This window comes from Struthio camelus, chromosome 1 (assembly GCF_040807025.1).
Source record: "Struthio camelus isolate bStrCam1 chromosome 1, bStrCam1.hap1, whole genome shotgun sequence".
Taxonomy (NCBI): Eukaryota; Metazoa; Chordata; class Aves; order Struthioniformes; family Struthionidae; genus Struthio; species Struthio camelus.
In genome coordinates, this window is record NC_090942.1 from 57,288,838 (window position 1) to 57,313,373 (window position 24,536).

General features: G+C 52.0%; 2 protein-coding genes across 14 annotated transcripts in view; one reads left to right on the plus strand and one right to left on the minus strand.

Annotated features, from left to right (window-relative positions):
• MRTFA (myocardin related transcription factor A) overlaps nucleotides 1–3,259 on the plus strand; it is a 122,260-nt gene extending 119,001 nt beyond the window's left edge. For all 8 annotated transcript variants that reach the window (XM_068941308.1, XM_068941288.1, XM_068941316.1 and 5 more), the window contains one exon: nucleotides 275–3,259. In XM_068941308.1, coding sequence (XP_068797409.1) covers nucleotides 275–774 — 500 coding nt within the window. In that variant the 3' untranslated portion in view covers nucleotides 775–3,259. The remainder of the gene's footprint in view (nucleotides 1–274) is intronic.
• Nucleotides 3,260–5,375: 2,116 nt separating this feature from the next.
• Nucleotides 5,376–24,536, minus strand: part of SGSM3 (small G protein signaling modulator 3) — a 30,638-nt gene continuing 11,477 nt past the window's right edge. For 3 of the 6 annotated variants that reach the window (XM_068941334.1, XM_068941345.1, XM_009665252.2), the window contains exons 4-22: nucleotides 23,414–23,480; nucleotides 21,790–21,998; nucleotides 21,539–21,646; nucleotides 20,849–20,992; nucleotides 20,263–20,458; nucleotides 19,881–20,026; nucleotides 18,700–18,927; nucleotides 17,653–17,707; nucleotides 13,749–13,939; nucleotides 13,286–13,441; nucleotides 12,589–12,643; nucleotides 12,091–12,140; nucleotides 10,509–10,661; nucleotides 10,339–10,409; nucleotides 9,930–9,978; nucleotides 9,490–9,575; nucleotides 9,009–9,131; nucleotides 7,010–7,070; nucleotides 5,376–6,621 (exon numbers count right to left, since the gene is read on the minus strand). In XM_068941334.1, coding sequence (XP_068797435.1) covers nucleotides 6,538–6,621; nucleotides 7,010–7,070; nucleotides 9,009–9,131; nucleotides 9,490–9,575; nucleotides 9,930–9,978; nucleotides 10,339–10,409; nucleotides 10,509–10,661; nucleotides 12,091–12,140; nucleotides 12,589–12,643; nucleotides 13,286–13,441; nucleotides 13,749–13,939; nucleotides 17,653–17,707; nucleotides 18,700–18,927; nucleotides 19,881–20,026; nucleotides 20,263–20,458; nucleotides 20,849–20,992; nucleotides 21,539–21,646; nucleotides 21,790–21,998; nucleotides 23,414–23,480 — 2,232 coding nt within the window. In that variant the 3' untranslated portion in view covers nucleotides 5,376–6,537. Of the gene's footprint in view, nucleotides 6,622–7,009; nucleotides 7,071–9,008; nucleotides 9,132–9,168; nucleotides 9,398–9,489; nucleotides 9,576–9,929; nucleotides 9,979–10,338; nucleotides 10,410–10,508; nucleotides 10,662–12,090; nucleotides 12,141–12,588; nucleotides 12,644–13,285; nucleotides 13,442–13,748; nucleotides 13,940–17,652; nucleotides 17,708–18,699; nucleotides 18,928–19,880; nucleotides 20,027–20,262; nucleotides 20,459–20,848; nucleotides 20,993–21,538; nucleotides 21,647–21,789; nucleotides 21,999–23,413; nucleotides 23,481–24,536 lie in introns of those variants that run through there. The other 3 variants (XM_068941349.1, XM_068941358.1, XM_068941370.1) reach the window with 2 other exon arrangements.

Sequence of the window (24,536 nt, forward strand, 5' to 3'; positions counted from 1 at the left end):
CATGTCAATCAGGTGTTAGCATAATATAAAGCTTCTTGGTGGCTCTGCTGCACTGGATTTGGGCACCTCTCTTCTGTGATGCTGGCCAAAGCCTGAATCCCTCTGAGGAGAGCTGAAAACCCCTAAGCAAGCTGAAGGGCTTCCTTATGCCAGTCCGTGGTCAGTGATGGCTCAGGGTGTGGGGGTCCTTGTTGCCGTGGTGGGTGGGAGGGATCTTTCCTGTGATCAGCAGAGCTTTTCTTCACCCTGGCCTGCGTGCTTGTTTCCTGTACAGAGATTTCTGCTGACTTCAAGGATCAGTCATCGCCAGCTGGGAAAGAACCATCTGTGGCCCCAGCCTCCTCCTCGCCGCCCAGCAGCCACCATTCCTCAGAGCTGGCGGTGCCAGTGTCACTGGGGCAGCCAGTGCCCGTGGGCCGGCTGGAGGACTTCCTGGAGAGCAGCACTGGCCTCCCCCTGCTGACAGCAGGCCACGATGGGCCAGAGCCTTTGTCCCTGATTGATGACCTCCACAGTGAGATGCTGAGCAGCTCGGCCATCCTGGACCACCCGCCTTCACCAATGGACACCTCGGAATTGCACTTTGCTCACGAGCCGGCCGGGGGCATAGCCCTGGATCTGGCTGAGGCTAACTTGGACAGCATGGACTGGCTGGAGCTGCCGGGGGGGCCTGTCATGAGCCTGGCTCCCCTTAGCACTGCTGCTCCCAGCCTCTTTTCCACAGACTTCCTTGATGGACATGATCTGCAGCTGCACTGGGATTCTTGCTTGTAACTCTGTGAGCAGAGACTGAAGGGAATGGGTGTGGGAGGGCACGGGCGCGTGGTGGGGGGAAGAGGCCAGTCAACCAAAAAAAAAGAAAAGCAGCTCCTAGTATTTGTACTCCTCCCCCAACAGTGACCTTCCTGCGTGAAGCCGGCAGCCCGGCAGCAAAGGCAGACCTGCTGCTTGAGTCACTGCTGCCAGGGCAGTGGGCAGGCTGGGCAGGGAGAAGGGCTGCTGGAGGGGGAGAGCTCTGGGGCTGGCGGCCTCCTGCCCCTCTCCCTGCAGCCTGCTGGGAGCTGGGGTGAGAAGGGAGCCAGCGCCCGGGGTGGCATGCCGTAGGGTGGGAGCTCTGTCATGCCTCGCAGCATGACGTGGTGTGACTGGGCCTGTGTCCCCCGTCCCTGGGAAGCAGCGCCTCGCTCCGTGCCGGGATTGGCAAATAAAGGGGGTTTATGCTGTCCCAGGACAGTTGATTTAACGGTTGTGGAAGGGGATTCTACCTCTGGAGCGGTGCGTAAAGGAGGGGGCTTGCGGGGCTGGGAGTGCTGAAGGGCTGCCTGCTGCCCCGCGTGCCGTCTATAAGGGGCAGGGGGCAGGTCTGCCACAGGGCTGAGCGAGGAGTTAGGTGGAACAGGCACCTTGTCCCAACGTAGCCAAAGGGAACCAGGGTTCCCCACCAACCATGCTAACGTCTAAGCTGGTTTCCCACATATTGCTGAGCTTGGCAGAGGCCTGCCTACTTGCGACACTTGCTTTGGGCTGCAAAAGGTGCTAAAAATCAAGGTCCTTATATGTTAAATCTGTCTTTCGCTGCCTCAGACCTCTGGCTGTACCTGGAGCCCAAGCTTCGGGCACCCTCACCTTTGGCTTCCAGCTCATTCCCAGTCAGCTTGCTTGTGACAGCCCTGGGGTGCCCCCCCCCCCCAACCCCCCCAAACCCCCAAGCTGTTAGTAGCCCAGCGGTGGGCAGGGCTGAGCAGGGTCCCCAGCCTGCGGCAGGGCTAGAGCCAAGAACGCAGCCACGTGCCCTGGGTAGAGTGCCGAGGGGCACGGCTAGCATCGAGCAACATATCATTAGGGGCCATGTGCAATTTGTCGCCCACCTTCATCTGTGCTGTCACCTGCCTGTACAGCACCTGTCCCAGTGGAAAGGAGCCCCTGAACCCCCCCCCCCCCCCCGGCCAAAATCTGCCCTGAGCAAGGAAAGGGAAGATCCTTTAGGCAAAGGGCATTGCGCAGCAGGGAACGGTGAGGGCTCCTTGCTGGGCAGCAAAGGGAGAAGCTGGAGCCTGAAACCAAGTGATGGGCAGCAAAGCGCTGTGCTTCCCTTCTGGCCCCCAGGATAGAAGGCACAAGCAAATGTCTGTGGCCTGAGCTGCTGCTCTCTGTAGAGCCTGCTGCTGCCATGCAGGTTCCCCAAGGCGATGCCCAAGGGTGGCTGCTGGCTGTTGAGCGGGAGGAGGTGGTGGTGCCCCGAACCACTACAAGAAGGCTGTGAAGATATGCATGCCTGAGCAGTTCTGTTTTGTGTTGGAAAGCCAGGGCTGTGGCCCTCTCTTGTGCTGTTACTTCTGTCATTTATCAATTCCGTCTGTGTTAGTTGGTAGTAACTCACCACCATATTTACCAGGTGAGCCATAGCCTAGCTGTGTCCTGTGCAGCCTCCTCTTGGCACAGCTATTGCTGCTCTGGCTCCGAACGAAGTCAGGGCAACGCTTGGGGGGGATGTTCAGAAGGGGAAGGCTGGAGGCAGAGGGTTTTGAAGTGATACAGAATTAGGATTTGGCCCTGTTAATGCAATGGAAGGATCAGCACTGTCCTTTTTTAGTATCTCCTTGATGCGTCTCTCTCCCCCTCCCCCTCCCCCCCCCAAAACCCCCCTGAGGGCTGGGGTGCAGTCCTCCTCAGGGAAGAGGTGTCACTACCTCTGCTCCCTGGAAGGGGCAGGGGAACTGCCCGCCCTGCACTGGCAGATGGGTGGGATCATGCCTGAATCACAGCTGGGGAGAGAGGCCTGCTTTCCTGAGCCCTATTTAGTTGTTAAATCATTTGCAGGGGGAGCCTGCTGGCAGCTTGCGTCCTTTCTGCACACCCCCCCCCCAAAAGTTTGAGCACACAGCTTCCCCAGCAGTGTGTCTGAGGTGAGGGGTGCTTATCTATCTGCCTCCCTCAGCGCCTTCCACTTCCCTCTCCCACCCCTTTGGTCAGGCTGCCCCTCCCTCACGTCTTTCGGTGCTTGTGCCCTGCGTGTACTGGGGAGAGGGGGGGGGCTAGTGTCCAGCGGCACAATAGACATCACGTTACAGCTCTTCGAGCGCTCTGGGGCTGTGCTCTTCGTAGCATGTCCACTACTGTTGGAGACAGGGCTGCCCCCCCAAGGGCAACTGCCCACCACTGTGGGTCAGGGTGTGTGTGGGAGGCAGGTGGTTCCAGACAAGGGTTGGGAGGACCTTTCCTCCTAAAGGGGAGGAGGGGAAGAGGTGTGAGGGGGGGGGGGGAGAAAAAAAAAAAAGAGGCTGCTCCCCCCTCCAAACTTGAGTGAGTTTTAGTCTAGAGTGAGCAGTAGCCCCCCCCCAACAGCTTTTTTTGTACGACTAAATAATTACAAAGCAGGGACTAGTAAATAAAGAGCTCATCCAAGTGCAATGAGATCCTACAGGAAGGTGGGCCCACGCCAAGAGCAGGCCTCCCCTTCCCCCAGCCTGCAAAGCCCAGCTCTAGCTAAAGGAAGCTGCTCAGGGAGTGCTGGCATGACACAGCAAGGGGGCAGGAGTCCCTGTTGGCTGAGCAACACCAGTGCCAGGTACCGATTTTTGCCTGCCTGTGGCAGCCTCTCCCCCCGCCCCATAGTGGGCTCATGAAGAAAGGATGCGCTCACATAGATGCTCCCTCTCGCCTCTACCCCCAACACCTTGATTGTGAAACTTGCAGGAATCCGATTACCTTAAATGTGCCCACAGCAATGGAAATGGGCTTGAGAGCTTTCAAGGAGCCAAGATAACACAGACCCGTAACCCTCCTCTCCTTAGGAAAGGGGAGCCCCCTTTGCACAAAGGGCTTCTGCTGAGAGGGAGAGAGAGAGAGAGAGAGAGATGGCCTTGTGCTGAGGGGAGGGAGGAACATGGTGCCTCATCCCAGGAATAAGTAGAAAGGTCTCCTTCCCCACAGGTGCTCAGAGTGCCCTGGCTCAGCAGCAGCCTAGCCCCGTTCTCTGCTTTTTTTTTTTTTTTAACTATTATTTGTTTGAATAATAGTTCAATAGGTCTTTGTTGGAAGAGGTATTCCCCTGGACATACGTTTTTGCACCCATTGGAAAAAACAAAAAGTCTGATGTTCTGCCTCTACCTTGAATGTAATCCTGAATCTTTCTGCTGTAACCACTACTTGTTTGTAATGTGTTTGACTAGCACGCACTCTCCCTTCCACTATGCAGCAAATGGCAACAGGTGATCAGCACTGTCTGAGACAGATGGTGTTGGGGCAATGGATCCAGAGCGAGTATTCAACTGGAAAAGGACAAGAGTGACAAGTTAATGGGGGAGAGAATGGATCTTTAAATTGAATTATTTTTTCAGTTACAAATATTTGAAAAAAAAATCCATTTTATTAAAAAAATTTGAAACAGCCATGTGTTTCAAAGCTTCTCTACTGTGTTGGTGGGAGGCCTGGGGCTGCTCTCCTTTTCTATCCATGTGAGGGTGACCCCCCTCAGGGTCTTTTTCAAACCTGAAGAAAAAAAAAAGGGGGGGGGGAAGGGGGGGGGGAAAAAAAAAAAAAAAAGAAGTGCTTGACCAGCAGTGCCCCATTCCTTCTCAGCCGCAGGGAGATTCCCTCACTGTGTGGAAAGTACCAACCCTGCAACCAGAAGTTGGCCTAATGTTAGGAGAAGCAAGGACAGTGTTTAAAAACTTCCCTGGTCTGGGCCTACCCCCAGCTGGATGGTGAGGTGAGGCGAGGAGAAGCAGCACTCTTTCTTGGCCAAAGGCTGCACTGCTGGAGCTACTTTGAAAACACACCGATTTTCACATCAGTAAACATTTTGCAACTTTTACTCTTCTATGAGCTTGGACTGCCCTGAACATAGCGCTCTCGCTCCCTTGGCCCATGCTCAGTTACCGCCCCAGTTACTGAGGTGGCACCTCCCCGGTCTTCTGTGCTCTTTCTCCTATACCTGCCTCACTGCTCAAACACTGCAGCTCCCTGCCGCACAGCCCTGCTTTCTGCCAGTCCTTCTCCCTTTGCCCTCCTGCTGCAGGGACCTGACAGCCCTTAGTTGTCCGTCTTGTGTTCCCAGGCCTCCTGGGGCTCTGCCGTGAAGGGGCGGGCCCGGCAGCAGAGGGGCAAGGCAGGGCTGCCACTGCTGGCAGCACAACTGCACCCACCCTTGCTGCTTGCTGGCTCTTCGGCCCAGGCTGGTGATCGGCCGGTGCGCGCAGTCACCATTGTGCCAGCGCCCAAGGGAAAAACTGGGTAACACAGAGCAACTGCTCACTCACCTGCAGGAACACGGCGCAGTGGCAGAAACAGGGCCATAACTATCATCATAGGGCAGAAATTAAGAATTACATCTTGTCCCGGCCCTGCTGAAAAACAAAGCCAAAACCCAGACCTCTCCCAAGATGCAGTTTATTTACAAACCCACAGAATAAAGGAAAGTAAGAATCTAGTGTCATTTCATGAGTAGTTTGTGCTCACAGACAAGCGCTTTCAGTAGAAAGTCACAGACTCCATATCCAGAGCCACCACCACAAAGCAGCAATTCTTCACGCCTGACCTGCGCCCCTGCTGCCACCGCAGGGCAAGGACGCGTTAGTTTTAGTTAGTCTCCCTGAGCCAGCTCCAACCTGAACCCCATCCTGAGCTACAACAGTGCCAAAATATACACATATTCCTAGAGATAATTTACAGCTTTTTGGTTAACAGTAAAAATAATCTAGAGACTAAAATGACAGCATGAAACACTCTTGCTTAGGGAAAAGTTGGTTCTTGTCTGCTCCAAGAGAAGACAAGCCCCATCCCCTAAGGCTGTTACAGTGGTAACAGGCCGGTGCGTTTGGGCACCCCTTGTCAACACCCCACACACCCATGCTGGGGAGGTGGGATGAGGCCGATGAGGGCGTTTCCCCCTCTCTGCCCTGGCCCCAGGGCAGAGAAACTTGTCCAAGTGCTTCAGGTTTTGCCTTCCCTTTCCCTGGCGGAGGCAAGTCCTTGGCTGGCGCGGAGGGGGATGTGCTAGTCCAGCTCCCATACAGCCCAATCCCACTTGCACCTGCAGTGCCACCTGCCCACAGCGTCAGCCTTCACAGACCAAAGCCACCCCGCAAGGGCAGCCTCTTCCCCACAGCTACAGCAGCACTCAGAAACGCTTGTACACACACACACACACAGCTGCTGGCCCGGAGGGCACTGGGCGAGGGGCTGTGGGCCAGGCCGCTCTCCCCCAGCGCTGGAGGGAGGCAGGGCAGAGGCAAGCAGAAGATCTGGGTGGCAGAGAGGGAGAAGCCTGGGAGGGGGCCACTTGTTTCTGTGGCAAGAGCACACTTGTCCCTCTACCGCATCAACCTCAACCATGATCTCCCTTGGGTCTGCAGCTTGGCCTCTCAGCGCTGCTGCCATTTGTCCCAGGTGGCCTGGCAGCCCCCTGAGGGGGATTTTGTCACAGATAGATACAAGTGGGAGGGGTGGGGGAAGGTAGGGGGTGAGAAACGATGGGGGTGGGGGGGAAGAGAGTGCGCCTTTGAGAAGGTTCCCCAGGGTGGGGTGGAGCGGGGGTCACCCATCTATGTCCCAGCTGAAGAGATGGTGCTTCACCAGCATGTCCTGCACCCCTTCCTTCAGTGGCTTCTTCTCCTTCTCCTGCAGGGCAACACACAGAGATGCCGGTCACTGCACCCCCCCCCCCCCCAGAAAAGAGGGGTGCCTCTGCAAGCAGATCTGGAGCACAGGACCCTGGAGCCCAGACAGAGCAGCCTCCCTTGCTTCCACCTCAGCACAGCTGAACCAGGGAGAGGCCCTGCGGTTTGGAGAGCACCAGGGAAGGGAGGCGCCTGACATTTCCCTCTGCCCCAGCTGGGCAGGCGCAGGCAGCACCGTGCCTGTCCTGGCAAGGAAAGCAGCCTGGTCTGCAGCCTCTGGCACTGCCTCAAGAGGATGCAGAGGATAGGCTGGAGCGCAAAGTCTAGGGGAGGGGGATGGTAAGCTCCTTCCCCCGGCTGAGGGGAAGGATAAGATGCTAACTACTCACCTCCCTCTTTATAGGCAGCTCCCAGTCCTGAGAGAGACTGAAGGCAAATTTGCAGAGGACTCTGCAGTGGAACAGAACAACGGTTACTCGTGCGTGCACGTTACACACTCCCAGCCTGTGCCTCAGCTTTTGTCCCCAGTCACACAAACACACCAGCTCCTCAGCTGGTCCTGCGATGGACACTAAGCTTAGAAGGAAGGAGATCTTTGCTTCTTGGCACTGAAGGGGCAACAGCAACAGCGACTCATCCCCCATTTCCCCTCAACCCCTTTGGGCTTCACATCCCACCAGACCCAGGCTGGGAAGAGAAGCTTGAAAATGTGACTCAAGTGCAACCCCTACAGAGCCCTGCACAACAGCGCAGGGAGGTGCAGGCAGCCTCCCTGTTCTGCTGCACCGCAGACACACACGGCTGAGGACTGCACACGGCTGGCAAAGGGGGTTTGCAGGTTCCTCTCCAAAAGGCAGACTCCTGCCAGCAGCATCCTGGTGCCTGGGGTAAGAGAAGGGCTCCAACCCCCATGTACAAGAGCTCCATGGGGACGGCACAGGGAGATCCGTCACCAGCCCTGGCTGCGTCACTGGCCCTGGCTGCGAGCAGGGTCTGCCCTGAGGACGGGGAGGTGGAGTTCAGCCCCTGACACCTCTCCCCATCTCAACCCCTTCCTCCCATTCAGCAGCAGCAGCAGCACAAGGAGAACAGGGAACCCCCAGATACTGGTACGCAGGCCCACTCCCTGCTACAGGCCTTTGGGGCTGGAAACAACCGGGTCCTGCAGCCAAAAGCCAGTTCCAGCAGGATGGCGATGGCAGCAGGGCGAGAGTGGCAAGAGGCAGGGCTTGCTCAGTGGCCCTTTGGGACTAGCTCCAGCTAGTGTGAGAGGGCTGAAACCAAGTGGTGGCACTGGCTTGGCACCGTCCCAAAGCAGGCAGAGGTGAAAGTCCTGCCATGGGTCCTCAAACTCCTGCAGCAGTAGGAGAGCCAAGGCCCTCTGCAGGGAGCAACCTGGGAGGAATTTGGCATAAGCCTTGGGTCCTCCTCTCCGCCAGCCTGGTCCCCACCAAGAACCAGTCCTGCTTGGTCTGTTGGCACTGGCTTGGCACTGTCCCAAAGCTTTGCTGAATGAGTGCTGCCTCTGTGCTGCAAGAAAGCAGCTGCTGTCACAGGGACACTGCAGCTTGGAAGTGGAAGGCAACCCCTTCCTCCCATTTAGCAGCAGCACAAGAAGAACAGGGCACCCCCAGGTGCAGGTACGCAGGCCCACTCCCTGCTACAGGCCTTTGGGCTGCAAACAACTTGGTGCTGCAGCCAAAAGCCAGTTCCAGCAGGATGGCGGCAGCGGCAGGACAGTGAGAGCGGCAAGAGGAGGACTTGCTCTGTGGCCCTTTGGGACTAGCTCTGGCCTTGCTGAGTGCAGGAGGGCCGGAAGCAAGCGATGGGGATGCGGCCCTCAGCTTCAAGCAACGCGTTCTGTGCAAGCTCAGGCACTAGAAGCCAAGTTCAGCCCCTGACACCTCTCCTCATCTGAGCTAGCCGCACGGTCTGGCCAGTGACTGACTCCTTCCCAAGCAGCACCGGACTGTCTCCTCAGCAGGTTCCCAGCTCCCTGCTCGGTCGCTGCAGGGCTCACGCCAGCCAGCCCCGAGAGCTGATGTCCTGCAGCGCAGGGAGGTAGACGAGGCAGTCTCTCTCCATCAGAGCAGGCACGGGATACGGCAGCAGGTTGCTGGCAGGCAGACACTGCCCGCTCGTCACCACAGCTCCCAGGGAGCCGGGCTCTGCTCTTGATCAGGCAGGCACAGCGCATCCCATTAAACTGTCTAGACGGTCGCTGCTGTCTCAGCACATGGGAGGAAATCTCTGCTGTGGGGAAGTCTGGGCAGCAAGCACTGCTGCTGACTGGAGCTGGTCCAAAACCAGCCGCGGCAAGGCCCATCTCCTGCATGGGAGAAGAAAAGCCACCCCAGGCCCTGGTGAGGCCCACAGGGACAGACTCACCTCAGCTCACACTTGATCTGCACCCAGCCAGGACTGCGTAGGAAGGACCAGGGATGGAACCACTTCTCCACGGTCTGTAGGCTCGAGCACAGCACCTCCAGCCACAAATGCAGCACCTGCTCACTGCAGTGATGGGGCAGAGGCATGTTTCAGGGCCAAAACCAGCGAAAGGAGTCCCATTGCTTTAGGATAGGCTAATAGGATTAGGATTTAGGGGGTTTCCAGCCCAAGCTTTGTCCCCCACAGGAACAGGCTACCTCAGTAAGTCCGTGCAGGCTACTCTAAGCAATGAGAGCTACTTTCAGCCAGTATCCAGGGAGCATGCCCAACCAGAACGGAGCAGGTCCCACTTGGTCACTGCTGCAGGAGGGGAGGAAATCCCCCATGGCCTAGGGTAGAGACCGAAACGTGCTGCACTCGTGCCTGCTCTGCCCCCTCCCAAGTTCCTCGCACTCACGATGCTGAGGCCTGGATGACTCACTTGAGTCCGACACAAATGAGGGAACGAAGCTTCACGTCCATCTGTGCGTGTGCAGCGTCGTGCGTCATGTTCACAGCCTGAACTGCCTGGGGGGTGGGAAGATGTGGTTACTGCCTTCTCACAGCTTAGCTTCAGGCTGTGCTGGGCAGGTATTTCAGCAATGCAGTCAAACACTGCCCTCCCCAGAGCTCCCCACCTGTCCCCCACCCTCACCTGGTGCCACCTGCCAGGACTAAAGGTGCCAAGACTCCCTGATGGCTCAACTTTCTGCCTTTCCTTGAGCACCTGGCATCTCTATCCCTCCTCAGTGGGAAGGTCTGGGAGGCTCACGAGCGCCTCTCTCGGGGAAGGGGGGAGGGGGGGGTCACCCTCCAACAGGCTGCACAGAAAATCTGCCCAGGCTGAGAGGTGGGCTCTGCTGGGCTGGGGGCAGCACTCACCCGGTAAAGCAGCTCCTCTGGAGTGAGGACTTTGCCATCTTCATCGAGCCTGCAAAGATCACAGCAGAGAGCTAGCTAGCTCCAGAGCCACCCTGGGCACCAGCAGGCCTTCCCCCCTCCACACCCCAATGGCAGCGACAGCTCCCTTGCTACTACTGAGCCCGTGGGTGATCCTGCAGCTGTGAGAGAGCAAGATACAGTCCCACTAGTAAACACAGGAGCCCAGGGAAGGGGCCAAGGGCCACTGCCAGCCCCAAGTCTGCAGAGGAACAGCAGCCTATTGACACCAGACCCACGGGAGGTGGGGGCAGACCAGGACCCTTTTATAGGTGGAAAGCAGCAGCAGCTGGACAAGAACACAAGGGCAGGGCATAGACTTAACCACTTGGTGTGAATAAAGTGGCTTTACCTGTAAGTCTTGCAGAGCACGAGGCGAGAATACACTGAATCAAAGTCCCGTTCCACTTCCCGGCTTGCAGCCTAGTGGGGCAGAGGGGCAGTCAGTACACAGTGCCCCGCAGCCCCCTTACCCAGGCCCTCTGGCAACACTGCCCTGTGAAGGGAACTGAGACATCTCACCTCTTCAATGAACAGCCAGGGATGGCAGGCCCCCCCCAGCAGAGATGGCTTCTTCAATCCATGTTCAAAAATGGACTTCAAGGCTGGACAGAGCGTCCCTCGCACCAAGTCCGTCACCCCTTCTGTGACAGAGTCATCTCCAGCAATGGAGTACTGAGGAACATGAAGAGCCAGCTCTCAGTGCATTGGTGAGGGAGCAGAGCATGGAGGTGTTATACACACCTACACCTTTTCCACACGCACCTCTTCACTCCCAAATGCACATCAGTCCTCTCCCTTAACCCCTCACGGTCTCACTGGCTCTTGCATGGGGCACCAGGTTCAGGACTTAGGCCCCTGGGATTTGCTGGGACACCAGGACCTTTGTGGCTGGGTGCTGCACTGGAGACCACACAGGTGACACCAACACCATCCTGGCAGCGCTCAGTGTGTAGGCACTGCTGTGGTTTGATGTGATGCTGACTGAGCTAAGGCAAGGACAGGGGGACACCCCACATCTCTCAGCTCTCTGGGACTCCATCAGCTGCTAAAGGTCAAGACAAACGGGGATAGGTGGGAATTCCCAGGTTGGCTAACACCACTCTGAGATATCACGCCGGCATGCTGCTAGCATGAAGGACTGAACAGTAACATGCCAGAATTAGGATGACTAGGAGCCTCCATATTTCCACAGCTGGGAGAACAACTGTTCAGCACTACAGGGCATGTGTTTATGCACCCAGAGGTACATGGCCTGCATCTAAGGGACCAGCCCCGAGAAGGCAGCGAGGAAAGTGACTGAAAAATGTCACTAGTGACATCTCTCTAGGGGCTTCTCTTGAGGTCTCAGTCAGCCTTTGAGTCTTTCCTCAGTCTCCAAATGATGGGGAGGAGAGGAAGTACAGGGTCTTCTCCACTTCCCCTCCAAACTGCCTAGACCAACAGCTGATGACCTTTGTCTCCTATCCACAACCCAAGCCTTGGGACCATATTGAGGTATCACGTAGAGAAACGTTTGCTGGACTCGTCTGTCTCTCACTTTTAGCACTAAAACCACAACTACTATAAGGCTGGAGCAAGAGCCACGTCTGGACGTTTCCAGGCAAGCGCTGGACGCAAGCCAGCTCTCTCTTACCACTGCAGGTGGCGAGAAGAACGGAGACAGAGCGCCCCCCAGGCACCATTACTTGGAGAATGTGTCATGGTGACCACAAAGCACAAGCAGGACCCACAGGGACAGCCCCAAAGGAGACGGTGAGTGAGCACAGGGAGCTAGGGGCAGGCAGAAACACCGCCTGCTGGATCCTGCTGTGTACCTGCCTGCCTCATTCACAGCTTTCCCAGAGCTGGTCTCCGAGGGCCTTGCAAGCCCCGACACTGCACTCAGCTCCCCTCGAGCCCTTTGCGGCCTCCATTCTCTGCACGGCCAGCATCAGGAAGTTGAGCAAACAGACTTAGGAACGTAAGCTGCCTGACCACACCAGCAAGCACTAAACAGCCAGAGAGAACAAACAGACTTACGGAGAGAAACGCATTGCTCTTTTCAACTACAGTTTTTCAGCCATGACATTCATTTTTTATTTATTTATTTTTTTAAACTTACCTCTTTGCTCCGCTCATCCAAGATCTCCACAAACTTTGCAGGAAACCAACCTGCAAAGGGTGAACAAAGACATGAGCCTGACATGGGCTCTGAGAAACTCCTATACAGACAAGATCAGAGCCCAGTAGCAGGGAAGGCAAGAACGAAACAGGGTTCATAGGGCCCAACTCCAAAGAATGGAGTCGGCAGCCTTAAAAAGAAAAAAAAAAAAAAAGCCACACAGAAAAAAAAAAAAAGCAGCACAGACAGCACCCACCCAGCCACCTGGTGCCAGGAGAACAAAGTCCAGGCTTGGTGTTTGCAAGAAATAACCAGGGGGCTGCACCACTGCTCTTCTGCCCTGCTATAACATTTCCCTCCTCCCTGGCAGATGCCTCGGGTGACTGGCAGAGTCTTTGCTGACAAGGATAAAGCACATGTACTAGAGCAGTTGCTGTGGATGAAGGGATGCTTCCCATCCCGCCCTGCTCCTCCCAGTCCAACCCTTCCTGCTCTCACCTCTCAGTCCATTCAGCTCCCCCACCCAACAGTGCTCATCCTTCTGGGAGACAATCTGAAAAACGGAGAGTGGAAAACACTGGTTGAAGAGAGGGTCAGGCAGTAACTTCTGAGCACTGAGGAACGGTGGCAGGGCACAGTGCTACCTCCCAGATTTCCACACTCTACACAACAGAGTGGGTACAGTGCCAGGAGAACTATGCTGCCTGAGCGTGCACGCAGAGTGAGGAACTACTTTTTCCTCAGCTGCTGTGCCAGTGCCCTCTTCTCACGTGGCTGAGAGCCTTCAAGGGCAAAAGACTGGTGCAAACACAATGCCATCCCCATTTTCTGCTGTTCCAAAGCGGATGATGACAGCTAAAAGGCAAATGGATGCCTTTTCGGTCTTACCACGGCCCCGCGCGCAGCATTAAATCTGGACCCGGGTTAGACCAAATTAGTCTCTTGCTCAGCTGTACGGCAGCCAGAAAACAAACTGTGCGGCTGCATCGAGGGTGAGCCACGAGACAGCACTCATGGGAACATACTGTCTTGTCCCCATACAGCCCCAAGAAACACCAGCTGCTTCCCCAAGACTCCTAAATGGGCTCTTAGCTAAACCTCCTCCCTTGCTTCCTTGCAGAGGAGGCAGCGTAGCGTCCCGAAAACTCAGGTCTGCAGGGTCCTGCCTTGGCCCTTCTCTCATGGGCTGACGCACCGTGATGATGTCGTTCTTGCGGAAGCCCAGCTCATCATCATCATGGCGCTCAAAGTCCAGAAGCGCCTTTGCTCGACGCCGGCGGTTGCGGGAACAGGCCACATAGTTCTCATGGTCCCGCTGGTGGCTTTCCATGCTGTAGTCTGGAGTTAGATCCTGGCAGGTACATGGATGAGGAGCAAAGAGGAAGGGAAAACAATAGGTGACTCAGAGCTGCTCTACCAAAGCTCGCATGCCCCTGTCTCAACCCGTTCTCCCTCTCCTAGCAGGCAGACAACTTCCCAGCACAACCCTTCTCCACCAGAGGGGGGTTGAGCATCCCTCGCCCTCCACACATTACCCCGGCGTGTTCTTCCTTCAGCCTAGAAGCTCCAGCAGTATTAGAACAGCCCTGGCCTGCAGCAGATACCCAACACTCATGCCTGGAGCATGCAGCAACGTAGACCCGGCTGTCTCCACTCACAATGCTGCAGTTCTTGGGATCCACACACTGGAAGTGCCGTGCCACCTGGAGAATAGCCTCACGCAGGTCAGCCACCAGTTCCGTCTGCTTGATGTTCTTCGCCTTCAGCGCCTCCAGGTCATCATCCCCTGGGGAAGCCCACATAGCCAGAAGGGAGGGGAGGAGAGGAGAGGAAGACAAGTGCAAGGTATCTATTTGTTGTTAACATTAGAAATCACTGTTCCTATAGAAATCAAACAAGCCTGACATGAAGACTGCCTGCGTTAAGGCAGGTATTTACTGCCACCTATTTAATAACGTAAATAAGATATACCAACAGGACTGCCTCAAACTTTAAGGAGTTGCTATTTCAAACTACATATGGAACTGGAATGTGTCATCTTTTATCTTTCTGGGCAAATCAGTATATCAAGGCACCGTATGCTGCATTGCAGAAGTGTCTATGCAGTATGCAGAGACAGCAGAGTGAGTGGAGCGACTCAAAAGCAGAGAACTTTCAGTTTCATCAGTTCAAAAGAAGTTCTGAAACAGTTTTTGTTTGAATTACTTTTGATTTGTACATAGCTCACGGGCTGAGAGTATTTCCCTCATTGGGTCCTGAAAAAACGTGAAAGCCAAGATGTCCCTCAAGGCTCTGACTTCTGGACTGACACACGAAAGAGGGCTAAGAGCCCAGCTCTCTTAAGACCTCAACCATCCTAAAAGCCAATGCTCAAAGGTATTGGGTGCACAAAAACCATTGTAAGTACAAAGTAAAAGCGACCAAAGCACCTTCCAACTTTCACAATTTCCACAGGAGCTTTGACAGCCTATTTCTATTAGTCTGTGCAGAAAGACACCCAGAGGGATTGATTCTTTAACCTGATTAATGTCTTTAGGTGCATACCTAATCAGAATTAACGCCCCTGAATGCCTTAATCCTTGGGTTGATGATGTCTGGACACAGTGAACCATTTGCTCCTTTTCTAAATAAATCAATTTGTTTTAAATTCAAAATGTACTTTTATACTTTGTTTTTGCTCTATCCACAATATATTTAAGAGGTGGTAGCTTGATTGACAAAATCAATTTTTAAAACAATGCACGTTTCACTGAAGTCAAGCTTTTATGCAAATGCAGCTTTGAAGCATGTCCTAAGAAAATCATCAGCTAGCAAACTGTACACCAGTTATCTAACAGCGTTGCAGAAATCAATATGAATAAAATATGGCCTGAGCTATACAGCCACTACAACAGCTACATATAGATGAAGAGTAGCCTCCTTACGTATAGATGAAGAGTAGCCTCCTGCTTAATGAAAGGTGACATCCACTATCTTTCAATCACAACTGGTATCAATTAAAAGGACCAAAACTTTAAGAATGTAACTGGAAGCACAAAAATAGACTAAAATAATGTTTTTAAATATTTTCTATTTGCTCAATTAAATGATGAATGGATGAGACTTAGTCACACAAGGTTTAAGAGAAAAACACCCTTTTTCTATTCCAGGAGCAAAGCTTAAGATATGCTTACTTCCAGTCCAAGCAAAGAAAATTAACAAAAACACCTTTTCAATGGCCGGGGTAGGAAGTAGAGCATGTAAGAAGCCTCACGACAGATTCAGAGATACAAAGACTGTAAACTGACAGCTGATCATGCAGGTGTTGGGGATTCTCAGACAATTCATGTGGTTAAAACGTGACTAAAGAATAAGCTACTTGATCACAGACACACTAGCTCAGTGGGCTGCTCTCATTTATGCACATGGACTCTCTAACTCTTTCTTTCATCATTTGGTCCCTTCTGGCCAAAATACTGGGCTCCTCTCTCTGTATCCAGCTGAATCCCACCCAGACACAGGCAGGAGAGATGCTGTTCTGCACCCTCCCTCCTCAGGAGGGGCAGGTTACACAGGAAAGCAAGAGGGGATTCCACCAGATTCACCTCATTGCACCCCACACACCTGCATGCACGTTTCCAAAACAGGAAACCAGTGCAGGATTAGCCATGTGTGGGGAGGCTCAATTTTGAGCCTACAAAGGCTGACAGGCTGCACAGTTATGCTAAGGAGGGCCAGTTCTCCTGCGTTTCTTTGTTGCAATGGCCATTCAATAGAAAAAGGGGAACACGCACATCTTTTCTCCCTCAAACTACCTTTTACTGTTTCTTCTCTCTATTCCTTCATTAACAATCTGATCTGTCTCCCTGAATCTCAGCTAGAGAAAGTCACGGCTGACCTGATCTAGTGCTGGCAAGAGTCTAGCTTTGAGGAGGAGAGGTTGGGCTAGAGACCCCCAGAGGTCCCTTCCGAACAGTGCTCCTGTGGTTCGACAGCTCCTGTCCAAGTCACTATTAAGTCTCCATTCAATCTAAGGAAGAAGGAGTAGGTCCTTGGTAAATTCTTCTTCCCACCCAGATGAGGGCTATGTACCAACTCCACAAAATAACTGTCACAGGCAGCAGATCTTACAGTTAAGATAGTTTGACTCTTTCCAATAAAGTGGCGGATATAGTACAACAAGCTTTCCCTTCCCCCACTAAGGCTGAAGTTTTCCATTTTGGTCGCCTGCTGCAGGATGACAATTTTTTTTTTTTTATTTTAATCAACTTTTTAATTATCAATAATAACATTAGGGCAAAAACATGCCAGCCACCATAAAAAAAACCCCCCACACACAACAAGTAAACTATTAACATGAAAAAGCATTATTAACAGTCTCAACAATATGGTTCTACCATTGCTACGTTTTAAATCTTGAACTTAAAATTTGTCTTCATGCCAGGGTATAGCTCACTAACACCCTCAGAAAAGCCACTCAAATTTGGCCAAGAGGAATCTCCATCTGAGACACAAGCAAGATGCATTTTGCAACTAAGTTCCCCGCAGGTTCAGTCTGTACTGACTGCACGATAACATTATGCACAAAAGGTCTAAGTTGCACAAGCAACTTTCCTGGATTTCTTCACTCTGCACGCTTAACTTCACAACTTCATCAATCTTCTACCGTCATTTTTATATACAATGCTGGATGCGCTTGCAGCAAGCTTTTGAAAATGGATTAGCTTCCTGGAGAACATCAAAAAGCCTCTTTTCTGAAAGACCAGTAAAACCCAGTTTTGGATGTACTCAGGCCATTTCAACCACAACAGGAACATTATTTGAATGCTATAAATTCAGCACATTCTCTTCCCCCGGAAAAACAATTTCTGTGGTGAGATGTGGCTATTTCAAGAAAACTAACCACTCACAAGTAAGGTGATGACATTAAGGCTTACAATAGAAAGGGCTATTATTACAGCACTGCAGAAGCAAGTTATTTTTAAACCCATGCAAAGTCTATCCTGGATGTTTGCTTTCTGGACACTGCTGTCTGGACACATGTTTGCTGGCCCAGCTCATAAGCAACGAGAATTAAAATGCATAAGTGTTCACAACATTGAGCTCACAGAATAGGCAAGGGGGAGCACAGGCGATGCTTGCATTTATAAGCTTTGACAGGTGACACACTGGACCATCCTGCCCTGCCTGCCTCATATCTCTGGAGATGATGCTCCTGAACTGAGGGGAACAAGATCGGCAGAGCACAACGTACAACCCACAGACTGCACACAGCCTGCCAGAAAATTAGTTTGACCTGGCAGTCAGTGCAAGGAGGATTTCTCCTTGCATTTTTTGTAATGCTCTCCAGGAGGAGCATTACAGCTGGGCTGAGCCACAGCCTGCTGTTAGTCAGCCTTTAAGTGCTCACTAACTCATCTGAATTCTACTTTCTGAGCTCAGACCAAGGGAAAGCTGTACTACTTCCCTCTCATCCTTCAGCTGTGGCTCCCTTCTCTTCTCCTCCTCTGCTTTCCTTACCCACCTCCCTCCCAGGCCACCACCTCCATCAACAGCACGTGAAAGTCACAGGTTTGTCCTCACCGAAAAGCAGAGAGGTGATGCCAGATTTCCTGCGCTGAGTCCTGCGTCGCACAACCTGAAAGACAGGGAAGAGCAAGAACAAAGTGCATGCGTAAGCACAGATTCAAGAAACAAAATAAAGCATCTTCCTCACGGGCCAGCTCTGGGGAAAGGGTCCTGGCAGCTACCACTGGAAGAGGCAGGCAAGTGACTCTGCAGTTTTAGACAAGAGTTGCTCTACTTCTAATGCAATGAATCAGCTCTACTACTTGACCTAGTCCACGTGCAACAGGTTATTTATAGCTCAATTATTATGAGAACATAATTGACGTTCACGAATCAACCATGATTCAAGTGAATAAATTTTAGTTCTAATTTCATCTGTTGCCAAAAGCAGCTCCATATGTAATTATATTTAAATTCATAAGTGGATGCCTATTACGTTTTAGAATGGCAGGAGCGTCCTGTGAACGGCAGGAGCATGCAAACATCAAGAATGTATCTTCCAAACAGACTTGATGAACAGGAGCTACTAATGAATCTTATGTTACATCTGCAACCGTAGATTGTAGTCCGAGATTAAACTTAGCTGCATTTTCCACTCAGCTTCTCAAAGGCTGCTGTTGCTTTCTGAATGCCTTCCAAGAAGAGTTATTTTAGCGTATCAGTTTCTTACTAATGGATTAATTCCTACTCCTAACTAGTGCACACAGAGCAGAGTAGTTCCAAGCAAATTCTGCCAAAAGCCTATGCTGTTTCTTTTAGTTCCCATTAATGAAATGCATCACTTTCCATCACAATTTTCACTAATGATAACAACGGTTTATGTCAATATCCCTTTCACCTGGGGCTTCATCAGCCAGGAGACGTTTGGCAGCATTTCTTGTAGAACAGACCTTCCCCCTCACTTCCCCAAGGGAAGTCACCTTTTCTCCAAGGGACGACACATTTATCCTGGAGCCAAAGCCATCTCAGATAGGAGGACCTCTTGCTCACGAACAGCATTTGGGAACACACAAGGTAATGGCAGAAACGGAGCAGCAGAGGCTGACTGGACTGCACACTCACCTTGGATAAACTGTTGACAGTGGTGCTGGAGTTGAGCAGCTGCCCTTGATCAGCAATGAGGTAGGCCAAGTGTTTGCGCCGCTGGGTCTCCACCGCCACATCTGTTAGTGAGCCAGCCACGCGCATGGCCTCCCGCAGCAGCACATCGGCATCTTCTATCTGACTTGGGATGTCCGAAAGCGTGTTGAAGATTGAGGCCGAGTTCTCAGACTGGATTAGCTCATCCTCCTGTAAGGACGAGATCATATCACCACACAGAACAGTGAGCCTGATAGCGATGCTCTTGGGCTGCTAGATGCAACTTTATGCTCACCATACAGCCTGGGCCAGAAACAACCCACGTACAACCACTCACTTCCACAAAGAACTTTGGTAGGAAAAGTCCAAGCTATCCTTAGGAGAGGAGCAGCATCTTTCACTACTCTACTGCACTGAGATCTGCTCCAAAAATACTATCTGGCATGTTTTCACATCACAGCATCCACCACTGAAACAAAGCCAAATCACCAAAGACAGACAAAACAGAAGCTAATACGCATCCACCACCATGTTTGGGCACAGCAGGGCTAGCAGGGCTCTTTCTGGGGACAGGGAATGAAAGCTGCCCAGTCTCTCACATTATACAGCATCTACCGTGCCACCCAGAGTTGCACGTTCCCCTCGCTCCCAGCAGGCCCACCCTTGCCCTCCACACACCAAGCTGAATACAGAATCATTCCTCACATAACAAGGGAAAAGACCAGGCTGGTCAAATGTACGCTAGCCAAATTAAATAAAGGCTGGACAACGAAGTTAGTCTCCTGGAGCATTCAACAGTGGCATCAAAGTCTGGCTCCCCAGATGGCCACAACCTTGGTTTTATATCTCTGACCAGAGAAGATGCAAAATCAAGACCTCTCTTGGTTCAGGAAGGATGGGCCCTCAGGCTGGGATCTAGAGTGAATAGAGGGAGGCAGCTGGGGGGATTTTAATCATGAGAAAACAAATGAGGTAGGGAAGCAAAACAGCAATCCCTGAATGTCCAGCAGCGCACTAGAAGCCTTTGCGCACCTAATTCTGAGGAAGGCAGGTCGTCTTCCCTGGCACAGTCCCAAAACACACACAGGAAGCGGATACAAAATTCTCTCACCTCTAGCACTCAGAGTTAAACATCAAAGCACTAAAAAGGAGGCAGGAATTACCTTCATACTGAGCATGCCCAACGTGAGCTGGAACAGCACCAGAGAACCCTGGTAGAAGAACAGGTCCCAAATGCGCAGCAGCAGCTTGATGTGGACAACACTAGCGAAAGAGGTGAGGAACCAGTGCAAGGTAATCAGGGACAGCTCTGTGAATGGAGACACAGAAAGGAAACATGACAAGGGAAGTCAGTCAACCGGTGAAGATGGACCCTCCTAAGTGCTGCCCTCCCAGATTAAAGGTGACTGTGCACTGCACTGGCCTCCAGGGCCAGGAGGCCTGCTCCTGGACCTGCTGCTCTCCCTCTGTATAACAGGAACATTAATCTTTGCTTGCACACCACCCTGGCCAAAAAAGCTGTGATCTCTAAAACATGCTTTTTACCGATGTCATGCTCCTGGAGCAGCTTGTCCAGGCGGGGCAAGTACTGCACAATGAGCTGCCGCAGGACACGCTGATCTGTCTGAACCCCCATCAGAGTGGTACTGAAGTAGGAGGCAGGAACCAGTTCCTCAATGATAGCACACATCATCCAGAAGGCATCTTCTTCCTCCAAGAAGAGCAGCAGGGAAGCTGCTACCTGGGATTTTGAAGGAAGAATTATTGCACAGCCAACTTGTCCTAAGAGGAGCAGAACTCTTCCCCCACCCCTCCAGACCACTCCAGTCTACGTAGCCAAAACCTTCCTCCCTTCACAACGGCTCTCCTGCAGCCTCCCACTGAAGGGATTTGTCCTCAGCGTAACACCTGTCCCTCCCACCAGACAGGCTGAAGCATTCCATGTCTTTGTACATGTGTTACTCTTTTTTTTTCCCCTTCCCTAGGAGAAAAAGCTCAATTTGGAAGGGATTTCCCTTCAAGTAGTGTGGTTCACAGAGCGTCTGGCAGTCTGGCCTCAAATCACTTGCCTCAGTGTAGCTATCACAGACAGAATGATCCTTAACGCAACAGCACTATGAGAGCAGGTTACCATGCCAGTGCCTTGGCAATATCCTATCTCTGGATAGAGCCAGGCAAGTCCCCGGAGTATCCTGCGTAGACGTGGCACTCCAATACTGTTCATGTTGGAGAAGCAGGCATTGCTGGGCATCGTGCGGAGCAAGTCCTTCTCAATCTGCCAGACAGCCACAAGCAAGGAAAGGGTCAGCTAGCAGTATCTGAAAAGCTACCTTCTACTCCCTGTGGCCCCCTGCCTCAGCCATGTACTCTGCTTCCCCACACCATTCCTAAGCCCTTAGGTACCAAAGGCCATGGCCCTGTCCAAGCACCTGGAGTCCGCTTAACAGTCTTCACCGACACCTGGGAAAAGGCCAGCATGGACATTGACTCAGTGGCTCCCAATAAACACTTGCTTAAACTTAGCTCCTGGCTTCACCACTGAGAAGAGTGGGCATGTAACTGAAGCACAGTTTTCTAGGCCACAGGTAACACGAGGCAAATCCCTTCCCTGGCTTTCTGGGATGGAAGGGAGCTCCACAATTCCCATTCCAATAAAACAAAGGAGAAATATGCCCGGCTGGATAAGAAGCAGCAGGATTCAGCCACGTCTGTCCTCTCAACTGCCCCTGCTGTGGGCATTAGGCAGACACCCCTTCCTCCTCATGCAGCCAATCTTGCCCTTCCCCCCACAGTCCAGTTAGCAGTAGGCAGTGTCTCCTACCTGTTTGGCAGCAATGGTCTCGTCATTAGAGCTGTTTTTTACAATATCCCGATATGACATCTCTGAATTTCTCTTCTTCTGCAAGGCCCCGGACAGACGCATCCATAGCTGGGATAGGGTAAACAGAGACAGGAAGAGTCATTAAGACAACCACAGAATGCCATAACATGACACCTTCTCAGAACGGTCTCTCATTCCACCATCTCTTACCCTAGGCAGGAGGGCCTGCCCAGAGCAGGCAGCACTCTCACCTGCGGCCTCATGCTGTGTGGGATGCCAGCTAGCACCAGCGAGCGCAGCTTGTCTGAATGTGGTAGGGTGACCTCAATTTTGTCCCAGGTGAGGTCGCCCACGTCATGGTTGTGTGTGAACTCCAGGTGAGCTTGCCACTTGAGCCTCTGCTGCGGCTCTTCTGTCAGTGGGATCCCCAGAAGCTTGCTGGAGTTTGGCTCAGCACCATCTGCCTCAGCAAAGGGAAGGGAATGAAATGGAAAGAAGTGAGAGAGAGGGAACAGGCAGAGGAAAGCACCCAGGGGGTGGCCATCTGAAGAATGCACGTAAGAACATCCACGTCTTTCAGCCAGAGCATGGGAAGGCAAGGCTCGGTTTCAGACTGCCTTCTCCACGCAGCAAATTGTATCGTCATAAGCAAAGGGCACTGGGGCCTTGAAATCTCAATGTGGTCAGCAGGCATAGTCTCCATCTATGATTTAGAGCAGAAGATGGCTGGAATTAAACAACACCATGGCAACAGCCATCTTGCTGGGTTTTGTGAGGATCTGTATATCATGCTAACAAAAGCACAGTAAGCCTCAGAGCTGGAAAGCAGAAGCTATATGCTCATGCAAGAGGCACAAAATGTTAACAATGGAGATATTAAATAAACAAAAAAAGCTTTAATAGAGACACTTGTGAATTCATAAAGAGATAGCCTTAACCTGATTCTGACTTTCTAAAATAGATATTTTACTGTACCACAAGTCATGAATTTGTTGTAAAGCGCGGTCCTTCATCGTATAACAAATGGATCTTAACAATACAATTCAAACGCTTTCTGCTGACTTTATAATGCATAAGTCTGTCAAATGTTCTGGCTGAAGAAAATTGCTCTGTCCTGTCCTCATCTGTGCGTTATTGCTTCAAGGAGGCTCCTCTACGACTCAGGGTGCCTCAGGGCACACATGCACACAACTTCTGTCCCTTCCAGGGCTCATACAATGCAATCTCCTCTCACAGCACAGAAAGGATTTCCTACTGCCCCTCACTCCTTTCTCTTCTTCCCCTTTTGCAAAAGCAGCTAGCTTCTAGTTCAATGCTGAGCTGCAATAGCTCTCCAGACCTTCATCTCTTTGGTCTCCTGCCCACATATCTTGCAGAAAAAGTGTGATATCGGTACTCAGACATCCTCTCCCAAGCTGCTGGGATGAGTAGAAAACACACTGAAAAACTTGCAGCCAAGATGAATGGCTGCAAGTTTTTCTACGGACAGCACGTGCCACTGTCTGCTTTCGTTGCTTATGGTGCTACTGACCACAACAGGGGCCTCACTGAACTGAGAAGACTGTCTTTCCCCAGCACACAGTTGTTAATGGAGATACACTTTCCTCTTTCTCTCACCCACGGCACAGGCGTAGACAATGGAAATGAATTTGATGGAAAAGAATCTGTTACATATTCTAGGCTCCAGACTACTGTAGGACCAGCACTTTTAAAGCACAGCCCTTGATAACAACGAAAACACAAGGAAAGAAGATGGAGCGGGGGATAGAGAAGACCTAGCAAGAAGGGTTGCAAAATCACCTTTCTATACTCAGGAGCATGGGAAGGGCTGGAACCAGGATACATTTGAAGGGGGAGGGATGGGACTGGTTTTACCTTCCTTATCAACTCGGAAACCGAATTCATCGTAGTGGAATTCTTGCTGCTCGATGGATTCTTCTTTCTGGGGGATGTGAGGAAGGAGAATACACTTTCACCAGTCTAGCACTGAACAACTGAAGAGAGACATGCGGACGCTGCCCCATTCAATCCCACCACTGCCAGTGCTGTGCCCTCTGAGCAAGGGGACTCCCTACTCCCTAGATCTTTACTTTCTATGCCTCCCCAGTGCAGCAACGCTTCCCAGTTGGAAATGTGTTGCACACTACTCCCATTCTGATTTCTCTGTGGAAGATGTAAAGCCCTGCTTTCCTATCCACATGTTTTCCCAGCAGTCATTTTTCCAGAAGGGCTTAGTACACCTGCTTGAGGGTGGCATCAGATCAAGATCAAGACTTCAGACAATCCCTACTTAGAAGGGCACACAGCCCTAACACATTTGGGAATGTACATACACCAACTAACACATTCTCTACTGTCTGGGTCTCTAATACATAGCTGGCTGGCTGTTACCCAGTGCGCACGCACTGTGCAAATTTAGCTCCCTGCATTGCCCCATTTCTTGCCTGTTGCTTTCAGACCTTCTCTGGAGACAACAGGCTAAGCTGGGATTTGCACCCATACAGTAAGCCCGAATTCCAGGCCAAAGGAATTCAATTCCATGAACCCAAATCTCATCTTTCCTCACCTGTACTTGTGGCTAGCACTGGGGTAGATACACTGGTGGTTACAATCAGGAGGCTTATTTCAGGAGTGAAAACCTACAGATGCCTCCCCATTCCTGCAAGCCCTGCACCCACCCCTCCTGTAGGGTCTCAAAAGAGTTGCGCACAAGCAGCATCCAAGAAACATGCTTCTAGCAAAGCTCCAAAATAAGCTTCAACATGCTTCACTGGGCTCAGCTGCCTTCAGCAAACACTGTGGGTAAGATTACAAAATTCCATGGCCACTTCCTTCCTTCCTGCTCTGCCCACCTGGGGACAAGTCTTGAGGCTAGCATTTCCTGCCATGCACAAGTCATCCAACGTAGCTTGATGGTGACAGAGACTCCCCTAGAGTGTCAACACTTTTGCAGTGGAGCAACAGTTGCAAAACAGCAGAGCAATAACTCACACAAGTT